This window comes from Vipera berus (assembly GCF_964194415.1).
Source record: "Vipera berus genome assembly, chromosome: 1".
NCBI classification, from domain to species: Eukaryota; Metazoa; Chordata; class Lepidosauria; order Squamata; family Viperidae; genus Vipera; species Vipera berus.
In genome coordinates this window covers 140,986,413-141,007,152 of record NC_138202.1, presented here as the reverse complement: position 1 = coordinate 141,007,152, position 20,740 = coordinate 140,986,413, and the positions used below count along the sequence as shown (strand labels likewise).

Here is a 20,740-nt window from a genome sequence, read left to right as displayed (position 1 = left end):
TGACGTTACAACAGTTACAAGAGGAACATGAATATTGCTAAACTTCCCAGACAGGAAGCATGACCAGATAGGCTAATACTATGTTTCCCCAAAAGTAAGGCCTACCTCGAAAAGATGTCCTACCTTATTTTGGGATGGGCCTAATATAAGCCCTACCCCAAAAATAAGCCCTAGTTTGGGGGCGAGGCACAGACCTAAAAATCAAACTAGGGCAGGAGTCGGGGTGTGGAGCTGCCCCATGTGTCCACCAGCCACTTACCTTGCAGCCAGGCCTCTCCTTGCCAGCCTACTTCTTCTGTGGCATCCCCAGGCCTGCATTTCTCAGTCACAGGCCTTTCCAGAAGACCACTACAGCCAAGAACTGAGCTATGGATTCAATCCATCACTTGGTTCTGCAAGACCTCTGCAGCCGAGAACCGAGCTATGGATTGAATCCATAGCTTGGTACTCGGCTGCATAGGCCTTCTGGAAAGGCCTGACTGCAAAATGCAGGCTGGAATGCAGCTGCAGAATGAAGCTGCTCCTTTGGCGCCGAAGAAATTGGCTGGCTTGGCAGGGCTGTTGATGCTGGACGTGAGTATAAAAGACCCACACCCCCTGAAAATAAGACCTGGTACCTCTTTTGGAGGCAAAAAATAATACTACTAAGACCTGGTCTTATTTTCAGGGAAACATGGTAGTACTTTATTGTAAGGCTATCTTAACCGAATCTTGCAAATCTCATAGGGGTCTCTTTTAAGTCTGAGAAATTAGGGTTAGGGCTCTTTCTGAATCTCTTTCTCTGCCCATTATGCAGCTGGAGGCTATGCCCTCTTCTATCTGACCATTCCTTAAGCAGTATCTTCCCAGCCCCATTTCCCAAGGTCTTTCCAATATACCATTAAAACATATTGGTTATTCAGTTGTTAACCAGAAAGTAGGATCTCATTAAATACAAACAATCATGGGGGGAAAAAATAAAGAAACTTAGTTAAGAATAGAAGATAAATGTCAGGGTTTATCACCATAATATTTTTATGTGTTGACTTTTTCTGTGTTTAAAATCAAAACTATATCTGTGTCCTACAAGATATACATTATAGACTTCACATTCTTCTGAAGTATTTTTAAAATAATAATAATAATACTTCTTATTGAGTATGAATAAGATATTGTAACATTCAGGTTTATCTTTTGCCTTATGGAGTTTGATCTGACTTATTCTTTTTATCTATTCCAGTAAGAAGCCATGCATGTGAACTAGACCAGCACGGAAGGCCAGGTAGATGTTCACACATCTGTTTGCTCAGCAGCAGCTATAAAAGCAGGAGTTGTCGCTGCCGGATAGGCTTTGTCTTGGGAAGTGATGGCAGATCATGCAAAAGTATGTTGTCAAACACTTTACCAGAAATTATTTGTGTTCAAAGTAGAATTCTCTACATTAAATAATAATAATAATAATAATAATAATAATAATAATAATAATAATAATAATAACAACAACAACAACAACAACAACAACAACAACAACAACAACAACACTTGCACTAGCTAAATAATTAACTGGGGAATGTGTTCAACAGTATGTTTTTACCATTTAAACCAATCATCTCTTGGGTATGGACTGGATCTTGTAGCAGCAGAGACATATTTCATTATTTCTTGTTATTCTTGTTTCCTACAGGATAGTATTACCCAATCCTTCCCCAACTGTAGTACCCATTTTGGAGTGTTATAGAAATCATGTTGACCCACATCCAATCACTGTGTATTATTTGTATTAAAATATAATCTTCAAATATTTTTTTCAGAAATTTCCTTTTCTCGACATTTTGATGTTAGTTAAGTCCTGTCATAAATTTAGCACTTTGTATCCTGATATTTGTAAGAACCTATACAAAAACTACCAAAATGCAGTTATCATAGCCAAAATTTTACTTACAATTTTAACTGAATCCAAAGATTTAAAAAAAGCATACGTGTTGCTCTGAGTGCTTGTATTTTCATTACTGAAGGTTACAAAGTTGGAATATGTTTAAGAAGCAAGTAATGGAATATATAAGTAATATTTATACATATTCAGATAGAAAAGTATAATCTATTACTTTGTGATGTTTTGCTTTCGTTTTTAAGTTTACAAATGAAAATTAAATTGTGTCTTTGCTGAAGTGTACAGTATAATTATGTGTTAATAGCAATCAATAGATCCATTTTTATACAAGTCCATTTTGCACTGACAATTGTAAATGTTCTTTTGGACTTTTGAAATATTAATTGGTATAAAAACCAGTGATTAATTAGATGTAACCCAGTCACAGAAATGACTGTTTTAATTACATTTAATAAATTTAATAAATTTAATTGGTTTAATTGACCAATCATTCTGAGTTCAGATGTCTTCAGAGTATCTGAGATGTTAACTGTAGATGCCAAACTAAAAAACCAAAACCAAAATGTTTTAGCATTAAATAAAGCAGCATTGGTATTTAGTGTAAATATATTAGGTGAGATTTGTGATTTAACTTTTTAATCCTTTTTTTTTAATAAAGGACTAAAGAATGAATTGTTCCTCTTTTATGGGAAAGGACGTCCAGGCATCATACAAGGAATGGATCTAAACACCAAAATAGCTGATGAACATATGATCCCTATAGAAAATTTGGTCAATCCTCGAGCTTTGGATTATCATGCTGAAACCAATTACATATACTTTGCGGACACTACCAGTTTCTTGATAGGACGTCAAAAAGTTGATGGCTCCAGCCGTGAAACAATCCTGAAGGATGGTAAGTAATGCATGGAGAGATTTCAGTAGAATGTTGGAAAGTGAAAATTTCACTCAAGCATTTTCAAATTAAGTTTGTTTATTTATTTTAAAACTTTGAAAGTTTAAGGTTTTGTGACTGCAGGATCATTGTTGCCCAAAATATTTTGATTATATATTACTGGGTAGCTGAGATTTAAAATAGTTTGTATTTTTAACATGTACTACCAGTGGAGATAATTTTAGGATATTCTTAGCTGAAAGGGTATCTTGGAACTAACCAAAGGAAAGTTAATCAATTATCTAATCATCCTCACCAATTTCAAAAGAAATTTCAAAACTCAACATCAGGGGTGTCAAATTGCCGGCCTGCACCCCGGACCCGTCATCCAGAAGCCACGCCCACCCCATTGCCGGCAATCACAAAACCTTCCCAATACGTTGTGTGACATCACATGACATCGCAAGTTTGACTGGTCTGCTCTACATGATGCCATCAAAATTCCTATTTCTTTCCCAGCTGTGAAATAAAACCCAGGGGCCAGCAATTTGAAGGACAGGAATGTCAGTTATATCAACAACCAGCATCTGCTCAGGTTCAGTGCCGTGAAGCACAGGGCAAAGAAGCTTTTGGAACATGACAAAGACAGGAAGAAGTGAGTTTAAGGAAGAGCTAGCACTTTCAAAAAGTTAACTGCTCCACTCTAGTTTAAGATAAACAACTTAATTTGGCATCGCTATGTCAGGTTTCTGCCATATTCAAGCCAATTGACCCCATCTATAGTTGAATTTGGAGATTCATAGCTTAGCCTGAGAAGAGAAAGTGCAGTACTAATATTTTTTTCTCAATATTTCTGTTTCATTTCATACACCTTTCATTGTATTTATCTTAAAATAATTTCTCAACTTTCGGGGAACTATAACAAAAGTATCATAAAGCAAGGAAAACCAATATTTAACAAAAATTGGAATATTTCTGATTCAGTATTGAGTAGCATCAGATTTGATATCCCTAATATCCCTGAGACTTTCTTACACTATTCCCCTCTACAGGGAGACTGGACCCATTTGAGTGGTTCATCCCCAGAGACTGATGGACCTAATTGGATTCCAGGAGGAACTGGGGGATATCTCAGAGGATTTGATATTTTGGAAGATTTTCTGTTGAAGCCTTAGTAATAGCCTGGAATCAAAAGACTGCTAAGACTATGGACAGGATCCCGCCTATGCGACCTCTCTTGACTCTTCACCCCTGTTGTTCCCCATAGTTCACAGAGGGTTCTGAAGCAAGTCTAGGGCATCACTGGAGAAAGATGAAGGATGAGTCTGACTGGACATGTCTCAGAGCCACTATTAAGGCATCTCCAGTGGCAATAAAAGTGGTGAAAAAAACCAATGCTTCTCCACTCTTATTGCATCCTCAGAGTGTTGTTCTTTGGCTCTGTTCTGAATCGCACAATCTCTTCTAGGCCAGGGAGGCTTGGGACATTCATCTCCAGAACCAAGAAGAATTTGTTGAACTCCTGTTGGATAAAATTACTTGAATTCGTTCCCAGTTGGAATCTTTGCATGGTGCAGGTCCTTATGAGGTACCTGTTCTGTCCCAGCCTACGTACATCCTTGTTGCTTCACAAAGACAACCCCCTCTTTTAACAAGTAGGCTGGAAAACCAACCCCTTTTATTTGAGTTACAGACCTGATAATTGTCCCAAAAGCAAAAGCAACAGAACACGTTTCCAATGGAGAATTGTTCAAAAGTAAAACTCAAACAGGAAATAGTTCACATGCAAAGCAAACAAAACATGATCCCTTGAAACTGGAGTCCTTTGCAAACAGTTGCCTTCAGCAACCAGCCCTGCCCACACATTCATTTTTTGTTACGCAGCCCCAGGGCATGGCTTCTCAATGTCTTCTCCTCCTCCCTTGGAGCTGCCCCATTGCCTCCCTCTGTCCTACTCATGTGGCCTGTCTGCATTTATGAACATATATAATGTCCTCCAACTGTGCGTCCTCCGAGTCCAACTCAGCTTCCCATCACACCTAGTTGTCGGCCTGAGCACAAGTATAAAGGCCAGGCTCTTCATCAGTTTATAAGTCTTGGGGCTCATCAGAGTCTTCCTCCTCCTCTGATGGCTCCCCAGGTCCCTCCTCCTCCTCCTCCTCTGATTCCCCGGACCCAACTGCCGGGATCAAAGGCTGGCACAGAATCACAACAATACCTAGGGAGTCATCTTGCCTAATAATTTGGGATCAATTTGACCCTGTTGCCCCTAAGGAAGTGGAGAGGGTGCTCTGCATGGTCAATAAAACAACTACCTTTAGAGCCTTGTCCCTCTTGACTGGTGTAGGTCTCTAGGACGGTGACCAGCAGGTGAGTTCATGCAGTGATAAATTCATCACTGTGACAGGGGATATTCCTGAGACCTTTCAAGGAGACTTTGGTTTGTCCTCTCCTTAAGAAATCATCTCTTGGCCCCACCTACCTTGACAATTTTCACCCAGTTTCCCATTTTCCCTTTTTAGTGAAAGTTGTAAAAAAAGTGGTTGATTAGCAGCTCCAGAGAGTTCTGCATGGAACAGATTTTTTTGATCCTTTTCAATCTGGATTCGGGTCTTCATCACACTTATGGATGATCTCTGGCAAGAGAAAGATGCAGTTTGTGCAACCATTCTTGCCCTTCTTTACCTCTCAGCGGCTTTCAGTACCATCGACCGTGGCATACTTTTGGGCCAGCTTCATGAGTTGGAGTTGGGCAGCATAATTTTAAGCTGGTTTGTCCCTATCAATCGAGGTTGATAGGGAATGAGAGATCCAGGCCCCGACTGCTCACTTAACAGCATCCTGCAAGGCTCTGTACTGTCTCCTATTTGATATCTACATGAAGCTGCTGGGTGAGCTCATCTGTCACCATGGGTTGAGATATCATCAATATGCTGATGATAACAAACTCTGCATTTCTATACATGTTGACCCAAGTGATGTTGTCTCTGTCCTCTTGCAATGTCTGGAGGCTGTGAGGTCCTGGATGGGGGACAATGGACCTTGACTGGACCCTGGCAAGTCTGATTGGCTTTGGGTACATGGAACCTTAGAATCTAGGATTTTGTCATCTCTGGTTCTAGATGGGTTCTAGATGGGGTTGCACTTTGCTGTTCAAACCCAAGTCCAAGCTTGGAGTGTTTTCCTGGACTCACATATCCTGCACAAAGAATGAGCATGACTAGAAGAGCTTTTGCACACCGGTGATTTATGCATCCTTCCTGGATCAGGACTCTGCACTCAGTTATACAAGCCTACTCATCTTTCATCTGGACTACTGCAATGTGCTTTACATGGGGCTACCTTTGAAATCCATTTGGAAGGTTCAATTGGTGCAAAGTGTAGCAGCTAGTGCAGTCTTTGGAGCCCCTAGGATGGCTCATATTACATCACTGTTCCGTGAACTACAGACTACCAATCTGGTTATGACTTTTAAAGTCCTTAATGGCATAGGTCCAGGCTACCTGATAAACCAATTGTCCCGCTAAATCTAGCCCATCCTACCCAGTTTGGCAGAGGATGTACTGCAGATCCTGTCAGTCAAAGAGCTGTCAAGATCCAGAAGATCCTTCTCTGCTGCAGCACCTCTCCCCCCTTTGAAACATCCTGCCCTCCAGGATAAGATCTGCCCCCAATCTCCTATCATTCCATAAGAGTCTAAAGACCTGGCTTGGCAAACTGGCCTATGGAGCTGATGGGGGAGTTTCACGCTGGAGGTGGCTGCTATATTGATAGCCCCGTTTCTTTGTTGTTTTATTGTTCTACTTTACTTTTGCTTTGTTTAAGCTTCCTTTGATTTCTTAGTTTCTTTTATTGCAAACTAAATTGTAAGTCATTCTAAACTCTTTGTGACCTAGTAATTGCCTGTGATAATCATTTGTGAATATGTTATCAATTACCCAGGGACAGGAATAGCTATTGCATTTTTGTGTCTGTGTGGTTTCCACCCTTCCCCTGTAATATACAGAAATAAAATTTTGGGGAACTTTGCACTCCCAGTTCACAATAAACAACTTTGTCACGAGATATTTTCTTCTATATTCCTTAATATTCATTGTGATTTCATATGGAGAATAAGCATTCTTCTTCTTTCTGCAGTTCTTCTTAAAGATTTATGTTCTCTTACTAAGTACAACTAAGATATTTTCTTAGTTTTTAACTGTAATGTTACAATACATCACTTCTTTCCTTCTTTAAAACCTATAGGAGGATTTCCCTGGCTATGATGGAATACTAGAAAAGCAGTTATGTGCATTGATTGAGGAATATGAAGTTTCAGTTTGTAATTCGGCTTTAGCACAATGTTCCATAGTCTATATATACACAAACACACCTAAACACAGGTTTATTCCCCAACAGATACAATCAATGTAATTCTTTTCATTTATAATAAATATGTTCAGGCCCTGTTATTATTTTATTGCCAGGATATTTTTTATCATGATAAGCTACTAAGAGATAATTAAAGATTCTCCATTGCCTTTAAATAATCTATGCCAGAAAGGTATCTGAACCATTCTTCATGCTGCCTTAAACTCCTGAAAGAAAAGACTGGATAGAAATCAAATAAATGTTGAAAAAAATATATCATAAGGTAGTTTACTGCACTGCAATCCATACCATTCCAGAAAATTGTCAGCAGTGCAACTTGATTGCATTGTAAGGAATTGTTCTAGATTCAGCATTGCTGTTGCTAAATCATTAACCCCTTTCATATATTTCTTGCTTCCAAAATTTGCCCCTTGATTCAGACTGCATACAATAAGTTCAAAATTATTTATACCTTATAACAGATAACTTTAAATATTCAGTATCATGAATATTATGATTATACTCAGATTAATTATTATGGTCACTATTTGCTTAGGCTTTTATAAAGGAAGTATTAGCTTTATCTTTTTATTTAGGTATTAGCTCTATCTATCTATCTATCTATCTATCTATCTATCTATCTATCTCTTTGTATTTTTGCATACATATTCACTTATTTTCCAAAGAACTCAGAATGATTTTTTTTCCAGAAAAGGAAAGCAAAACCAGTAAATGAATTTACATGGCTAAATCCTGCAATGTCCTGCAATCTGCTATACTGGATTTCTGTTTGTTCTACCAAAAAAAAAATCTGCTTACCATTTTGCATAGAAGAACCTAATATTCTATACACTCACATGCCCATACATGCCCACAAAATTATATATATCATCTTTGTTTACACAGATCTTGATAATGTAGAAGGCATTGCAATAGACTGGATTGGAAATAATTTGTTTTGGACAAATGATGGTTACAGGAAAACAATTAATGTTGCCAGGCTAGAGAAAGCTTCTCAGAACCGCAAAACTCTTCTGGAAGGTGGCATGTCTCACCCTCGAGGAATTGTGGTGGATCCTGTTAACGGGTATGAAAACTTTCTATCTTAAATAACATTTTATCTGTTTTAAAATGCACTAGGAAGATTCACAAGTTATTGACAAAATGTTGGCCAAGATCATTAATATTTGTCATTTGTCTATACAGTCACCAGGCTTGTGTGTGTGTGTGTGTGTGTGTGTGTGTGTGTGTGTGTGTGTGTGTGTGTAATGAAATAGAATTACATTTGTAGTTATAACTGGACAAACCCTGACCCATTGTGTCATCATTTCATAGATATTTCTATACCTAAACAGAAACAGAATGACTGCAGACATATGAAAAAGCAATGGCAGCAGGAACGGCTTCCAACTTCCTGCCTGATTCCCCATTGACTTTCTTTGTAGGAAGTCAGAAAGCATTGAAGTGATGATCATGTGTCCACGCTAACCATGGCAACATGGCAGCACTGAAGCAACTTCGTCAAATATCAATCCTACAGGAGTCATGGGCTTAGATTTTGGATGCATTTTGTTAGTTAAGTCATTTCAGGTATATTGAAATTGTTCCTTTATGAAGGGCCATTTAAGTTATTTATTTGGCCACAAAAATCTTGCTTCTAATTAATAGCAAAGCAAAAAGCTGCACAGAGTTGTCTTGAACTCTGAGGTGGGCAGCATCTTAAATTTAATAAATAATAATAAAAAAATAACTAAATTGTCTCAAAATAATTTGTAAGAAATCATTTTAACTTCAGTTTCCATGTATTTTTCAGGAGAAAGGTTTAGGAGAGGCCAGCTTATAGTACAGGTAGTCCTCAAGTTACAACAGGAATTGGGAATGGAATTTCCATCACTAAGTGATGTAGACTTAAAGTGCAACATCATGCGACTTTATTGCTTAGGAATGCCGATCCTTGCACCACCATCACTACCACCACCACCTATTGCTGTTTCTCATTAGGTGAGGAACTATCCCAATCCAGGCCATTTTCAACTTGCTCTCTCCCACCACTGTGCCTTGGTAATGTAAGGCACTGCCTCTTTTTCAACTCTTCCCAGCTGCTTATCTCTCCACCTCTCTGCCCTTTTGCTGCCTTGCGCACTGCCACCTTAGCTGAACTTTCCATCCAAGAGTCTGTTTATTCTACCAGCCTGCCCGCCTTCTAGCCTCTGCATGCTATTTGAGAACAGTGTGGGTGACCTCATCGCAGAGCGACCTTGAAACATTGTCTCAAGCAGACATCTTCACTTTCTTAACTTTCACTCTACCCTCCCCGCCCAAGTGCTTCCCTTCCTTCTCAGGGTTCATGGCAGACTGGTAACAAAACGATTGCAGAGCAGCCGTGAGGTGGTGGTTCTGATAAAAGGGCTTAAGACAGCACTCTCCAGTGGCAGTGGCACTCAGGCTGAAGTAGAGATCTCAGGGCAATGGCTGGCTAAGACTGCTGAAAGCCTTGGGTCTCTATTTGAGACCCAGCGCCACTGCTGAGGGGAGAGATGCAGCAGACAGGTGAGAGGGGAGCTGAAACACCCCTGTTGTCATCAGTGCAGCAGGCTGCCAAGCGCTTGATTTTTGATCATGAGACTGCGGGGCACTTCAACAGCCCTAACTTTGGAGACAAGGCATAATTACCATTTGTTTAGCACTGCTATAACTCCAAACAGTCACTGAACGAGTGGCTATAATTCAAGGACTACTTGTAAGGTAAAGGTAAAGGTTCCCCCGCACATGCGTGCTAGTCGTTTCCGACTCTAGGGGCCGGTGCTCATCTCCGTTTCATAGCCGAAGAGCCAGCGCTTGTCCGAGGACGTCTCCGTGGTCATGTGGCCGGCATGACTAGACGCCAAAGGCGCACGGAACGCTGTTACCTTCCCACTGGAGTGGTCCCTATTTTTCTACTTGCATTTTTACGTGCTTTAGAACTGCTAGGTGGGCAGAAGCTGGGACGAGTAACAGGCGCTCACTCTGCTACGCGGCACTCGGGATTCGACCCGCCAAACTGCCGACCTTCCGATCGACAAGTTCAGCGTCCTAACCTATAGGCTATAATTCAAGGACTACTTGTAACCCCCTTCAAAAGGCTAAATCAAATCATAGTATACTTTTTTAAAAAATCAACTCCACTATCACCCTCCTTTAAAAGTTACTTCCCTGTCCCATTTCCTTAATAACTTTATTTTCTTGTACCACTCAATTAAAGCAATTAACTGAATATAACACTAACTCATATTAATAACTCTATCATATTGCAAACAATTAAATGCAAAGAAACAAAAACAGCTGTGCTTTCTGACTATTCCTCTCCCTACCTTGATAGGACAAGAGGCTTTGGAGTAGCAAAATACTACGACAATCTGTAATAAATTTTCTCAAGGTAAAGTTAGGAAAAGAAAATCTTCCTTGGGGAAATCAAGCAAACCAATTAGTATAACTACATGCAAATAATTATTTTCCCTACGCAAAGTTGTGTGATTATAGTTTTAAAAAGCATGAAATGATAGATTTCTTGAGAAGTTACGTTATTTTGCTAATGAGAGTGTTTGCTCTGCTTTGGTTGAAATAAAAGTCAGCTCGGGATATGGCAGAACATTGACTCAGAATAATAACGTCAAGATTAAAATATGACATGTCATAATAAATGCATTTTATAACACTAGCTTTCCCTTTGCTTTCAGAATTTTCAGTGTCTAGTTTAACATTTGTGCAGTATAGCCAAAACCAAGATATTGCAAGTTTGACAAAATGAAGTTGCAATAAAATATATCACTTCCCATAACATTGATTATTAGCCTATGCATATACAGTATGCACACACAAACAGTACCCCCCTCCCCGGAAAAAAAAATTGTTTGGAAAAGCTGAGTGAAACATGGAAGCAATACTAAGCATTATGTCGGATGCAAGAAACCAGGGGCCAAGATTGAATTGAAAAGCACAAGTTTTTTTTCATGCTACTTCTAAACAAGAATCTGGTCTAGTAACAGTCAAGGCAAATTGGCTCCAGATGAGAGTCAATGGACTTCAAGGGGAGGCTGGACTTAGGTTTTTTCAGGGGGATTCCATACTGATGATGTGTTTGACACCCCCACCCCCTGAGCTCTGCCTGGTCATCTCCTAAACATTGAAGACTATTATATTTCTGGGTTTTGCTGCAGAAAAATCCAGGGCTTCTTACAGATCAGTAGTACATGACTAGTGCTTTAGGACCCTCCTCCAATGCATGACCTGTGCAACATCCATCCATCTTTTGCTCCATCTTTTGAATTCAAGTGTTTCACATGAAACCAGCAAACTGTAACCCACTTCTCAGTGTCTCCCTTTCCAGGCATGAGCTCTCCAGTACTATTGTTAGATATTAGACAATGATTAATGTTTATATGTTATTTATATGTAAGGGTGGAGGTTATACATATGTTGTATATAGTATATTTAAATGTGTGTTATGCAGGTGTACACTTTGAGAGCAAGCAACTAACTTTCATTTTTAATGTATGCCATTGTGCCCACAGTAAAAATGACAATAAAGTCTGTCTGTCTGTCTATCTACCTATCTACCTATCTACCTACCTACCTACCTACCTACCTACCTACCTACCTACCTACCTACCTATCTATCTATCTATCTATCTATCTATCTATCTATCTATCTATCTATCTATCTATCTATCTATCTATCTATCTATCTATCTATCTATCTATCTATCTATCTATCCCAATTCAAAATTTACTTTCAAAGTTTGGGAAAGGACCAAATTCAGATTATTATTTTTTTAGGGTCTTTAAATCAGTGCTTACTCATGGTGACTGTCTGAAAAATTCCCTGCAATTTTCTTGGCAATATTGTCAAAAATGGTTTGCCATGAGAAAGTGTGCCTGATCCAATGTCATTCAGCTGTGCTTGTGTCCAAGGCAGTACTGGAACTCATGGTATCCTGGTTTCTAGACCTTTGTCTTATTTATTTGTATCCTGCTTTTATTATTTTTACAAATAACTCAAGAAAATGAACATATCCAGCACACCTTCCTTCTCCTATTTTCCCCATATCAACAACCCTGTGAGGTGAGTTGTGCTGAGAAAGAATAACTGGCCAAAGATACCCAGCTGGCTTTCATGGCTAAGGTGGGACCTGAACTCATGGTCTCCTTGCTTCTAGCCTGGTGCTTTAATCATTAGACCAAACTGGGTCTCTAATTTGCATTTTAGGAATCCTAATTCATTTGCTATTTCTGCTACCCACCACTGTTTTTCCTTTTTTTAATTAAATCCTCCATTTATTTTTTATTTAAAATATGAGCTCCATCTTAAAATTCTGGGAAGCTCACAATTCTAATATAAAAACTATATATATATATATATATATATATATATATATATATATATATATATATATATATATATATATATATATATATAATATATATATCCCGAGTGCCGCGTAACAGAGTGAGCGCCTGTTACTCGTCCCAGCTTCTGCCAACCTAGCAGTTCGAAAGCATGTAAAAATGCAAGTAGAAAAATAGGGACCACTACGGTGGGAAGGTAACAGCGTTCCGTGCGCCTTTGGCGTCTAGTCATGCCGGCCACATGACCACGGAGATGTCCTCAGACAAGCGCTGGCTCTTCGGCTTTGAAACAGAGATGAGTCGGAAACGACTAGCACACATGTGCGGGGGAACCTTTACCTTTATATATATATATATATATATATATATATATATATATATATATATATATATATATATATATATATATATACACACACACACACACACACACTCATAGAAAAGCAGCAGCAGAAGCAGAAAAACCCGGTACACTGTCTTCCAACCCTGACCTCACACTATTCCAGCACTTGGGAAAAATACCAAATTCTGTTTGGTATTTGTTTCATGTCCAAATCTGAACTATAATCACAATAGTGTAAAAGTTACAATAATGGTGATTAGAATAAAATTTAAAAAGGAAAAAAGATGCAAATACCTTAAATGTAAAACTAGATCAGTTTTTAAGTTATTACTAAATCTAGGCATATAGAAGCATATTGCTACACAGTTTTGTACCATCATTATTGTATTTGTGTTAAATTTTATCAAAGCAGGTCTAACAAACTAGAAGCCCTTTTTATATGACTAGATGGCTATAAATATACTCATATTATAGAATCATTTGTATTATTTTGCAGTAGGAAGTGTAACTGCTAAATTATCATTCCATACTGCAAATGAAAATTATTGGAATTTTGTTTATATTTTAATTAATTTCTTGTGCTAAATCATTACCACATAATTTGAGCCTGGTTTGGGATGTGACAGATGTAAACTGCAAAACGCTTAGGACAATGTTTTAAGTGATATCCTTTTAACAAGTCAAATAAATGTTTTCAAGGTCTATTGATTCATTGTACTTTTGGAGAGAGTAAAGAGTATATTGATTGGATTATTTACTTCAGTTCTAGACAGCTGACATATAAATTTCATTAAAGGGAATCTTAAATGAGCCTTGACTGTATCTGAAGTTGTAATTTGTAAAAGGCTCAGTGCAACATCTAATAAATAAAGGATTATCTCCCAGGCAATATTTCCAATAGGTAGAGCCATGGTACCTCTTAAAAATATTTTACTATTGCATTATTATTCATACTTACAAAATGATGTTACAAGAATTTATAAGTGTATATCCAACCTAATTTAATTTTGGGAGACCTTGGTGGTTTCTGAGCTTAGTTGTTTGCTTGCAGACATTTCATTATCTGACTACGTAACATCATCTGTTAATGAGTGTGTGCGGTTTGGCCCTTGTTTGTATACTGTAGCTTGCCCTGTTGGTGGGGATATGGCATTTAATTTTAATTTTTTTTAATAGATCTGAGTCATATTTCCAGTGTGTTAGAAATGACGCCATGATTAGATTACCAGTAGAAAAATGTTAAAATTAACGTGTGGGTTTTTTTTGTGTGAATATCAACTTAGTGAAAGGTGAAGTTTCCCAATTACCAAGCTTTGTAGACTGGATTTGGTGCTTTTAATCACCTATCCGGTGCTTTCCAAGGAGATAGGCAGATATGGTTGTTTGTTGGTGTAAAGGTACCATCACAGGATGTTCCAAGCAAAACTGCCTTTTGTATTTGACTGATGGTGATTTTGTCAATGTTGATGCTGTTCAAGTGCTACTCTAGATGTTTGGGGATTTGGGATAATAATAATATGTGTGGGTAATCTACAGTTAAATTCACAATCTAAGAGTGGTAGAAATTTAATTTTAGGTTCCAGTAAGGACCTAAAAATTATTAACGTAAAGCTGAAGAATATGGGCAATTCCAAGCAGGGTGGGCTTTTTGTAAAATTAGGGTGTTCAGGTCTGATAAATTCAATATTTCCAGATATTGAGGAAGTACTTTAGATATCGCTCTGATAATCTACTATTATATTATTACTATTATTATTACTTTATTCTCTTTATTCAGGTTGTTTATGATTACAATTCTACAACTAAAGTTAAATGGTTCAATTAATGTTTTTTTTTTATTTGTTATTTTACAGCTGGATGTATTGGACAGATTGGGAAGAAGATGAAATAGATGATAGTATGGGAAGAATTGAGAAAGCATGGATGGATGGTAACAACCGTCAAATATTTGTGACATTAAAGATGTTGTGGCCCAATGGATTAACTCTGGATTATCAAAATAATATATTATACTGGTGTGATGCCTATTATGATCATATTGAAAGAATATTTCTGAATGGAAGTGACCGCAAGGTAAAAGAAAATGTAATACTTTTTGCCCACAGATTCCCTGTTTAGTGAATTATCTTGCCAATTTGTTTATTTTGTCTTTAAGGCTGACTATTGATTATCTTGTGGAAGTACCCAGTCTAAGAACTATTGGGTTATTTTTTGGGAAAAGGGAAGGGAAGGGAGGAAGGGAGGAAGGAAGGAAGGAAGGAAGGAAGGAAGGAAGGAAGGAAGGAAGGAAGGAAGGAAGGACTATTTATTTATTTCAGAAGGTAGAAATGTTTTCTGATCCTTATTCTACTGTACATGAAATCAAGCCACAAAAATTCATGTTAAATCTAATACGAGACCTTACTAATAATCTTAATATATTTGGCCATAGTAGTACATGATATCATATATCAGCATTTTTAGGAATTTCTCACATGAATATACACTCATTCAGTAGAGTATAAAGAAGAGGGTCCTGAAAAAGACACTACTAAAGTGCTGATGAAAAAAAAGTAACAACCTAGACCCATAAGAAGAAGACAATGTGTGGAAGAAGTTTACATAAATAACTTCCTAATCCATTTGGGTATAAGAAGGAGAAGAGGGGCAGCACAATCAACCTTGCAAGATTCTGCTATTATAGTCGTTCTCAGTAAAAGTACTTTCAGGTTTTGATTCAGATGCTGACTCCTGGTCTGATTTATTCAGTAGGGTTGACATGTATGCACAAAGTTACATGTACTATAACAGAGGTCCCCAACCTTTTGGGCACCAGGGACCGCTTCTGTGGAGAGAGGTTTTTCTGTGGAGCAGAGGGGGCGTGGTTTTGTGTGATGCCTGTGTCCCGCGGATGGGGCTTTGCTTGTTTGTGCAGACCGGTTGCTGGCATGCCACGGCCTGATACTGGTCTATGGACCAGGGGTTGGGGACCCCTGTACTATAAGACAGTTTACATAAGCATTTTTTTCCAATTTTTTTACTATCCATATAGTTTGCAAAATAAAAAGGCAGATTAGATCGAAAAAATGGTATATGTAACATCACTTGGCTTTTTATATTGCAAATATGCTTTTTGTTGTTTTCATGTGGTGGGTAAAGTTTTATTCTATATTGGACCAAATCTCTATCTGCACTCATCTTCCTTGCCAAATCATAATATTATACAGGTGTTACAGTTTTATTCAGCCTGGAATTTAACAATTCATATGCAATTGTTGGTGCTATTTTTACACAGCTGAAATATATTTTATGATGTTTATTTTGTATTTACTCTATTTTTAATTGTGTACATTACATAGATAAGCTGTGTATAATTGCCAGTGTTACGTGATTTTATCTGTCCAATATGCATGCATTGAATTTAGATACAGAGAGATCTGTTAGAATGATAGTTGTAATAACTTTTGAAAAAAATGATTTCACTATATTGTACTCCAAACCCAACTTCAACATCTGTTATCAGTGTCCCACTTCTTCTAGAATTAATAATCCAAATCATTACCAAATCATTAAAGCTGGTTTCTAGGGTTATCAATAATGGATAATTATTTATTTATTTATTTGGTTTATATTAGGTAATCATGTATCTCAAAGTCTACTCAAGGCATCATATACTATTTTTATTTTGTAGGGTCTACAGTAGTGTTAGCCATAGAACGAACTCCCCCCTTCTCTCTCTCCAGAAAAATGCACACATACACACAAATACATATATACACACATACAAACACACACACAAACACTAAACTGTGGATAGGAGTACCAGTGATTGAACATCTTTACTAAAAGTAATGGAAGACAATGGCAGTTTTGATCTAATGCACCTAAAGCCCCAGTATGTGGAAGGCTAGTGTAAGGGAATTGTCTAAAAAATAATATATGACTTTTCTACATATTGCAGTTTCTTTTTCTTTCATTTCGTACAGAAAAAAAGCATATCTTTTTCCATTCTTCAGTTAATCTCTGAATGGTATTTATACCCTTGGATGAAATTAGGAATAGCAATGTTTTGTGTCTTTATGGTCAACTAGTCCATTGAATTTGTACAAATGGTTTTCCAGTACATTTTTGTAAGGTATAACAATGTTGGTCAGTACTTGTTAATCTTAGTAATCTATGTTTATATGGATACTATGTTGATGTGGATTTTTATTAGAAAATTATAAATAGAAAGAATAGAGAGATCATAATATTTAATATTTGAGAGGAATGTATCAGCCTTAGAGACAGATCCATTGCATTCTTTCCCAGCAGGGTGAAATGGAGGAATATTCTCCCTTCCTCCCCAACCTTTAAAAATCCAACAAATAAAATTAGGAAATAGGTTTATTATCTGAAGACATATTCAATTGGTGCTTTGGAGATTGGAGTAGATTTTTTTCTGTAAAGAAAGCTTTAAATATATTTGCACACATATAAAAATCAAACATTCACATTTTTTCTTAAATGTTTTTAATGTTCTTAAATGTGAAGCCATGTAGTGATATACTGAATGCTGAAACAATTTAATGTCAATCATTTGCAGGTGGTCTACAGTGGAAAAGAACTGAATCATCCATTTGGACTATCACATCATAAAAATTATATTTTCTGGACAGATTATATGAATGGCTCTATTTTCCAACTGGATTTGATGTCTAGAAATGTGACACTTCTGAAAAGTGAGAGATCCCCTCTCTTTGGGTTGCAAATTTATGATCTCCAGAAGCAACAAGGTATTGAAAATAACATTTTCTGCATTCCCCCATGCAGCACTTAAATAATTGTAGTTATAGAAAGAGTAAATATTCACTATTGCTTCAGACTTTCTCATCAATCTTCTGTGAACACACTAATCCATTAGATGTGAAATTAATTCTAAGTAGTAAGTCAGTGCAGATGTGTAGGCTATATTTAGTGAAAGATAATTACCACTTGTCATCACTGAAATAAACATGGGTTAATTTTGAAAAAGATTTTGCTGATCTTTTGTGCAGTGATGCATACAAAGCATTTCTTAAAATCATAAAATAGGTATATCTTACACATCTTTTGCTGCTGCTTCTATTACTTTGAAAATTACCTCTAGCTGCTCTGCATGGGTGAACTTTTGAGTTAATCCTCAACAACATGTATTACATTGTTTTCAATATAAATTCCATAAAACTAATTTTACAGAACTGGACCATTAATTATGATTGTTATTTACTATTATTATAAAATAAGATACCAACTGTTTGCTGAAGATCATCATGCTAGTAATTTTATTTCACAGAGCAGGAAGTCAAGGTATAAATCAAACAAGAAATAAATTTCAATATTTTTTCTCAATAAAGAGCATGAAAACATTTGAATTGTCTAAAAAAATCTTCAGTAGCTAACAGAAAATTTGCAAAAGAAAAGTTAAAAAAATAAATGATGGCAAGACTGAAGAAAATCCTAAAAATGGCCTAATGTTATATCCATGAGGTATAGAATTGGGTCAGCGATCCTTGGTGCTGTCTGAGCTTGGCTGTTTTCTTGTAGATGTTTCATTCTCTAAACTAGATAATATCATCAGTGCAGTAACAATGTTACCTAGTTTGGGTAATGAAACATTTGCAAGAAAACAACCAAGCTCAGAGAGCACCAAGGACCCCATAGTTCAGGGGTAGGCAACCTCGGCTTTTTTTTCACTCATGGACTTCAACTCCCAGAATTCCTGAATCAGCTGACTCAGGAATTCTGGGAATTGAAGTCCATGAGTCATAAAAGAGCTGAGGTTGCCTACCCCTGCCATAGTTCAACTCTGAACTACAAATATTCTCCTTTATTAGAACTGAGTCAGTCTGGAATGGGAATTATAGATTGAATATTATCTGCTACCGTATTCGTACTGAGGCTTATTCAGCGGAATGTCCTTTCCAGAAAAGTATGACACTTTCTTTAATCTCTTGCTGTCAGAATGTTAGAGAGTTGTTAGTTTGGATGATTTTCACATACCGAAAAAAATACTGCTTTGCTGCACTTACTCTCCAAACTTACCTATTTCTTTTTAGATCTGATTGTTATTTGATTTTATATTTATTGGGCTGGATACACATATGATAATTACAGATGTCACTTTAACTACAGCCCACCATTTAAAAAAGCTTTAAAAAAACAACCACCAAAAAAACCCCAGCATTGGCTTTATGTTTTTTGTATTTTCTCTGATTCGTTAATACATTATTCATCAATGTATAAAATATTGATATAAAGTATATATTGAGAATGAGTCAAAGACTTAAAATACTAAGTTGTTTCTTCTGTACTATCTAAAGAGTTTTTAAGACCTCACAGTTCAGATTATTTTTAGTGTGGCCATTAGTAACATGTATAATGTCCACTCAATCACAAGGCATCATTATGGGAATTAATGGGCAGTTATAGTTCTATGTTACTTTAAAAAAACTGCTTGTAAAAATCTATTTATACTTTAATTAATGATCTCTACATGTGCATATCCTTCAAGACTTGTAGTAGTTATGTGGCTGAAGAATCTGAGTATTGATTTGGATTTAAAATGTATATAACATGTTCTGCCCTAAACAGTCACAAGAAATGCAATTTGAACTAAGTAGCAGATGTAGTAATAAAGAGCATGAATGCCCTTGTTTTGTCACCTGAGATTAACAAAGAAATTGATTAGCATGACTTCATCTTGAGCAACAGGTTACATAACCTGCTACTTTAAGTACTGTCCTTATTAAAGTACATGTTTTCCTTCCTATTTTAGATTTTATTCTCATTAGTCTTGAACATTTATTTATTTTTTAAAAAAACTCTAAATAAGCAATAATAGACCTCTCATTTATCTTTTTGCCAGGACATGAATTAGGGAATTGGAGGATGGAGATTTTGTTGTCTATCTAGAATAATGAGGTGGTGTTGTTCTCCCTAAATTATGCTATCTTTTAAGTATTATGTTGGCTTTTTAAAACTGTTTTTATACCTTAAGGCTTCCAAAGTCATGTGAAATATAGATAAATAAATGCAGATCTCAAATGTCATTTTTTTTGGTCAATGTTCCTATGTTGAAGGGTCCACCATTAGAAGCAAAGAAACAATTTTAAATATGTTAGGCCATTACAAAAAGAAGCTTTTCAGTGTATAACTAAAATTGCGTCTTAGTAGGAAGCAGTATGGCCGCAGTATTTCTATGATCCCTAATATAATGATTCCAAGTTTTAGCAATCAAGAACCATTAAACCAACATATAAAATGTAATGAATGATGTTTGGTGTTAAGGAGTAGAAATTATTTACTACTATTCCTGTTGATATAATGTCATTTCCTAGCAAAAAAACCTAAAATTATTAGATAGTAAATTAACCTTTGTTTTCATAAGGGTCAACTGCAATACATGTTTTCCCAATACTGAGAATTTTATATGAAACACTACTTCTCTTCCTTACAAAAATTGTCTCAATTGCATACAATTATTAACACTATAAATATACAGTACATTCCCAGATCTATTGTATACAAAGCTTTTCTAAATAATAGAGCATCAGTAGTCTGAATAATATGAATAATTGAACAAAGGTCTGGGTAGACTGTAAGACCTGGAGAGTTGATTGACTATCTGCAATTCTTTTAAAAATAGACTGGAATTTAGTTGGTTGCAGTCATGAAGTATTTTTACACAATACCTTTGGTCCCCAATTAGCAGGATGATTGACTTCATTTATTTCCATCTTTTCCTGCAATCTCCAGGAAGCTTATTTTTTTGTATGTGAATGTGTGTGAGAGAGAAGGTCTACAACCAAGCATAGCACTAACAGATTGGAGGGCATCTTTTCTAAGTGTCAAAACAAACCAGTCCAAACCCAGCAATATTGTTGGTTTTGTAAATAATGAATAAGATACAGGTCCCTCA

The 20,740-nt window shown here is 36.7% G+C and overlaps 1 protein-coding gene across 1 annotated transcript in view; it reads left to right on the top strand.

Moving 5' to 3' along the window:
* Window positions 1-20,740, top strand: part of LRP1B (LDL receptor related protein 1B) — a gene marked incomplete at both ends in the record, with an annotated part of 948,262 nt that overhangs the window by 659,484 nt on the left and 268,038 nt on the right. Inside the window, 5 exon segments of the mRNA XM_081314549.1 lie at window positions 1,220-1,363; window positions 2,529-2,765; window positions 8,001-8,181; window positions 14,676-14,895; window positions 17,387-17,576. Coding sequence (XP_081170675.1) covers window positions 1,220-1,363; window positions 2,529-2,765; window positions 8,001-8,181; window positions 14,676-14,895; window positions 17,387-17,576 — 972 coding nt within the window.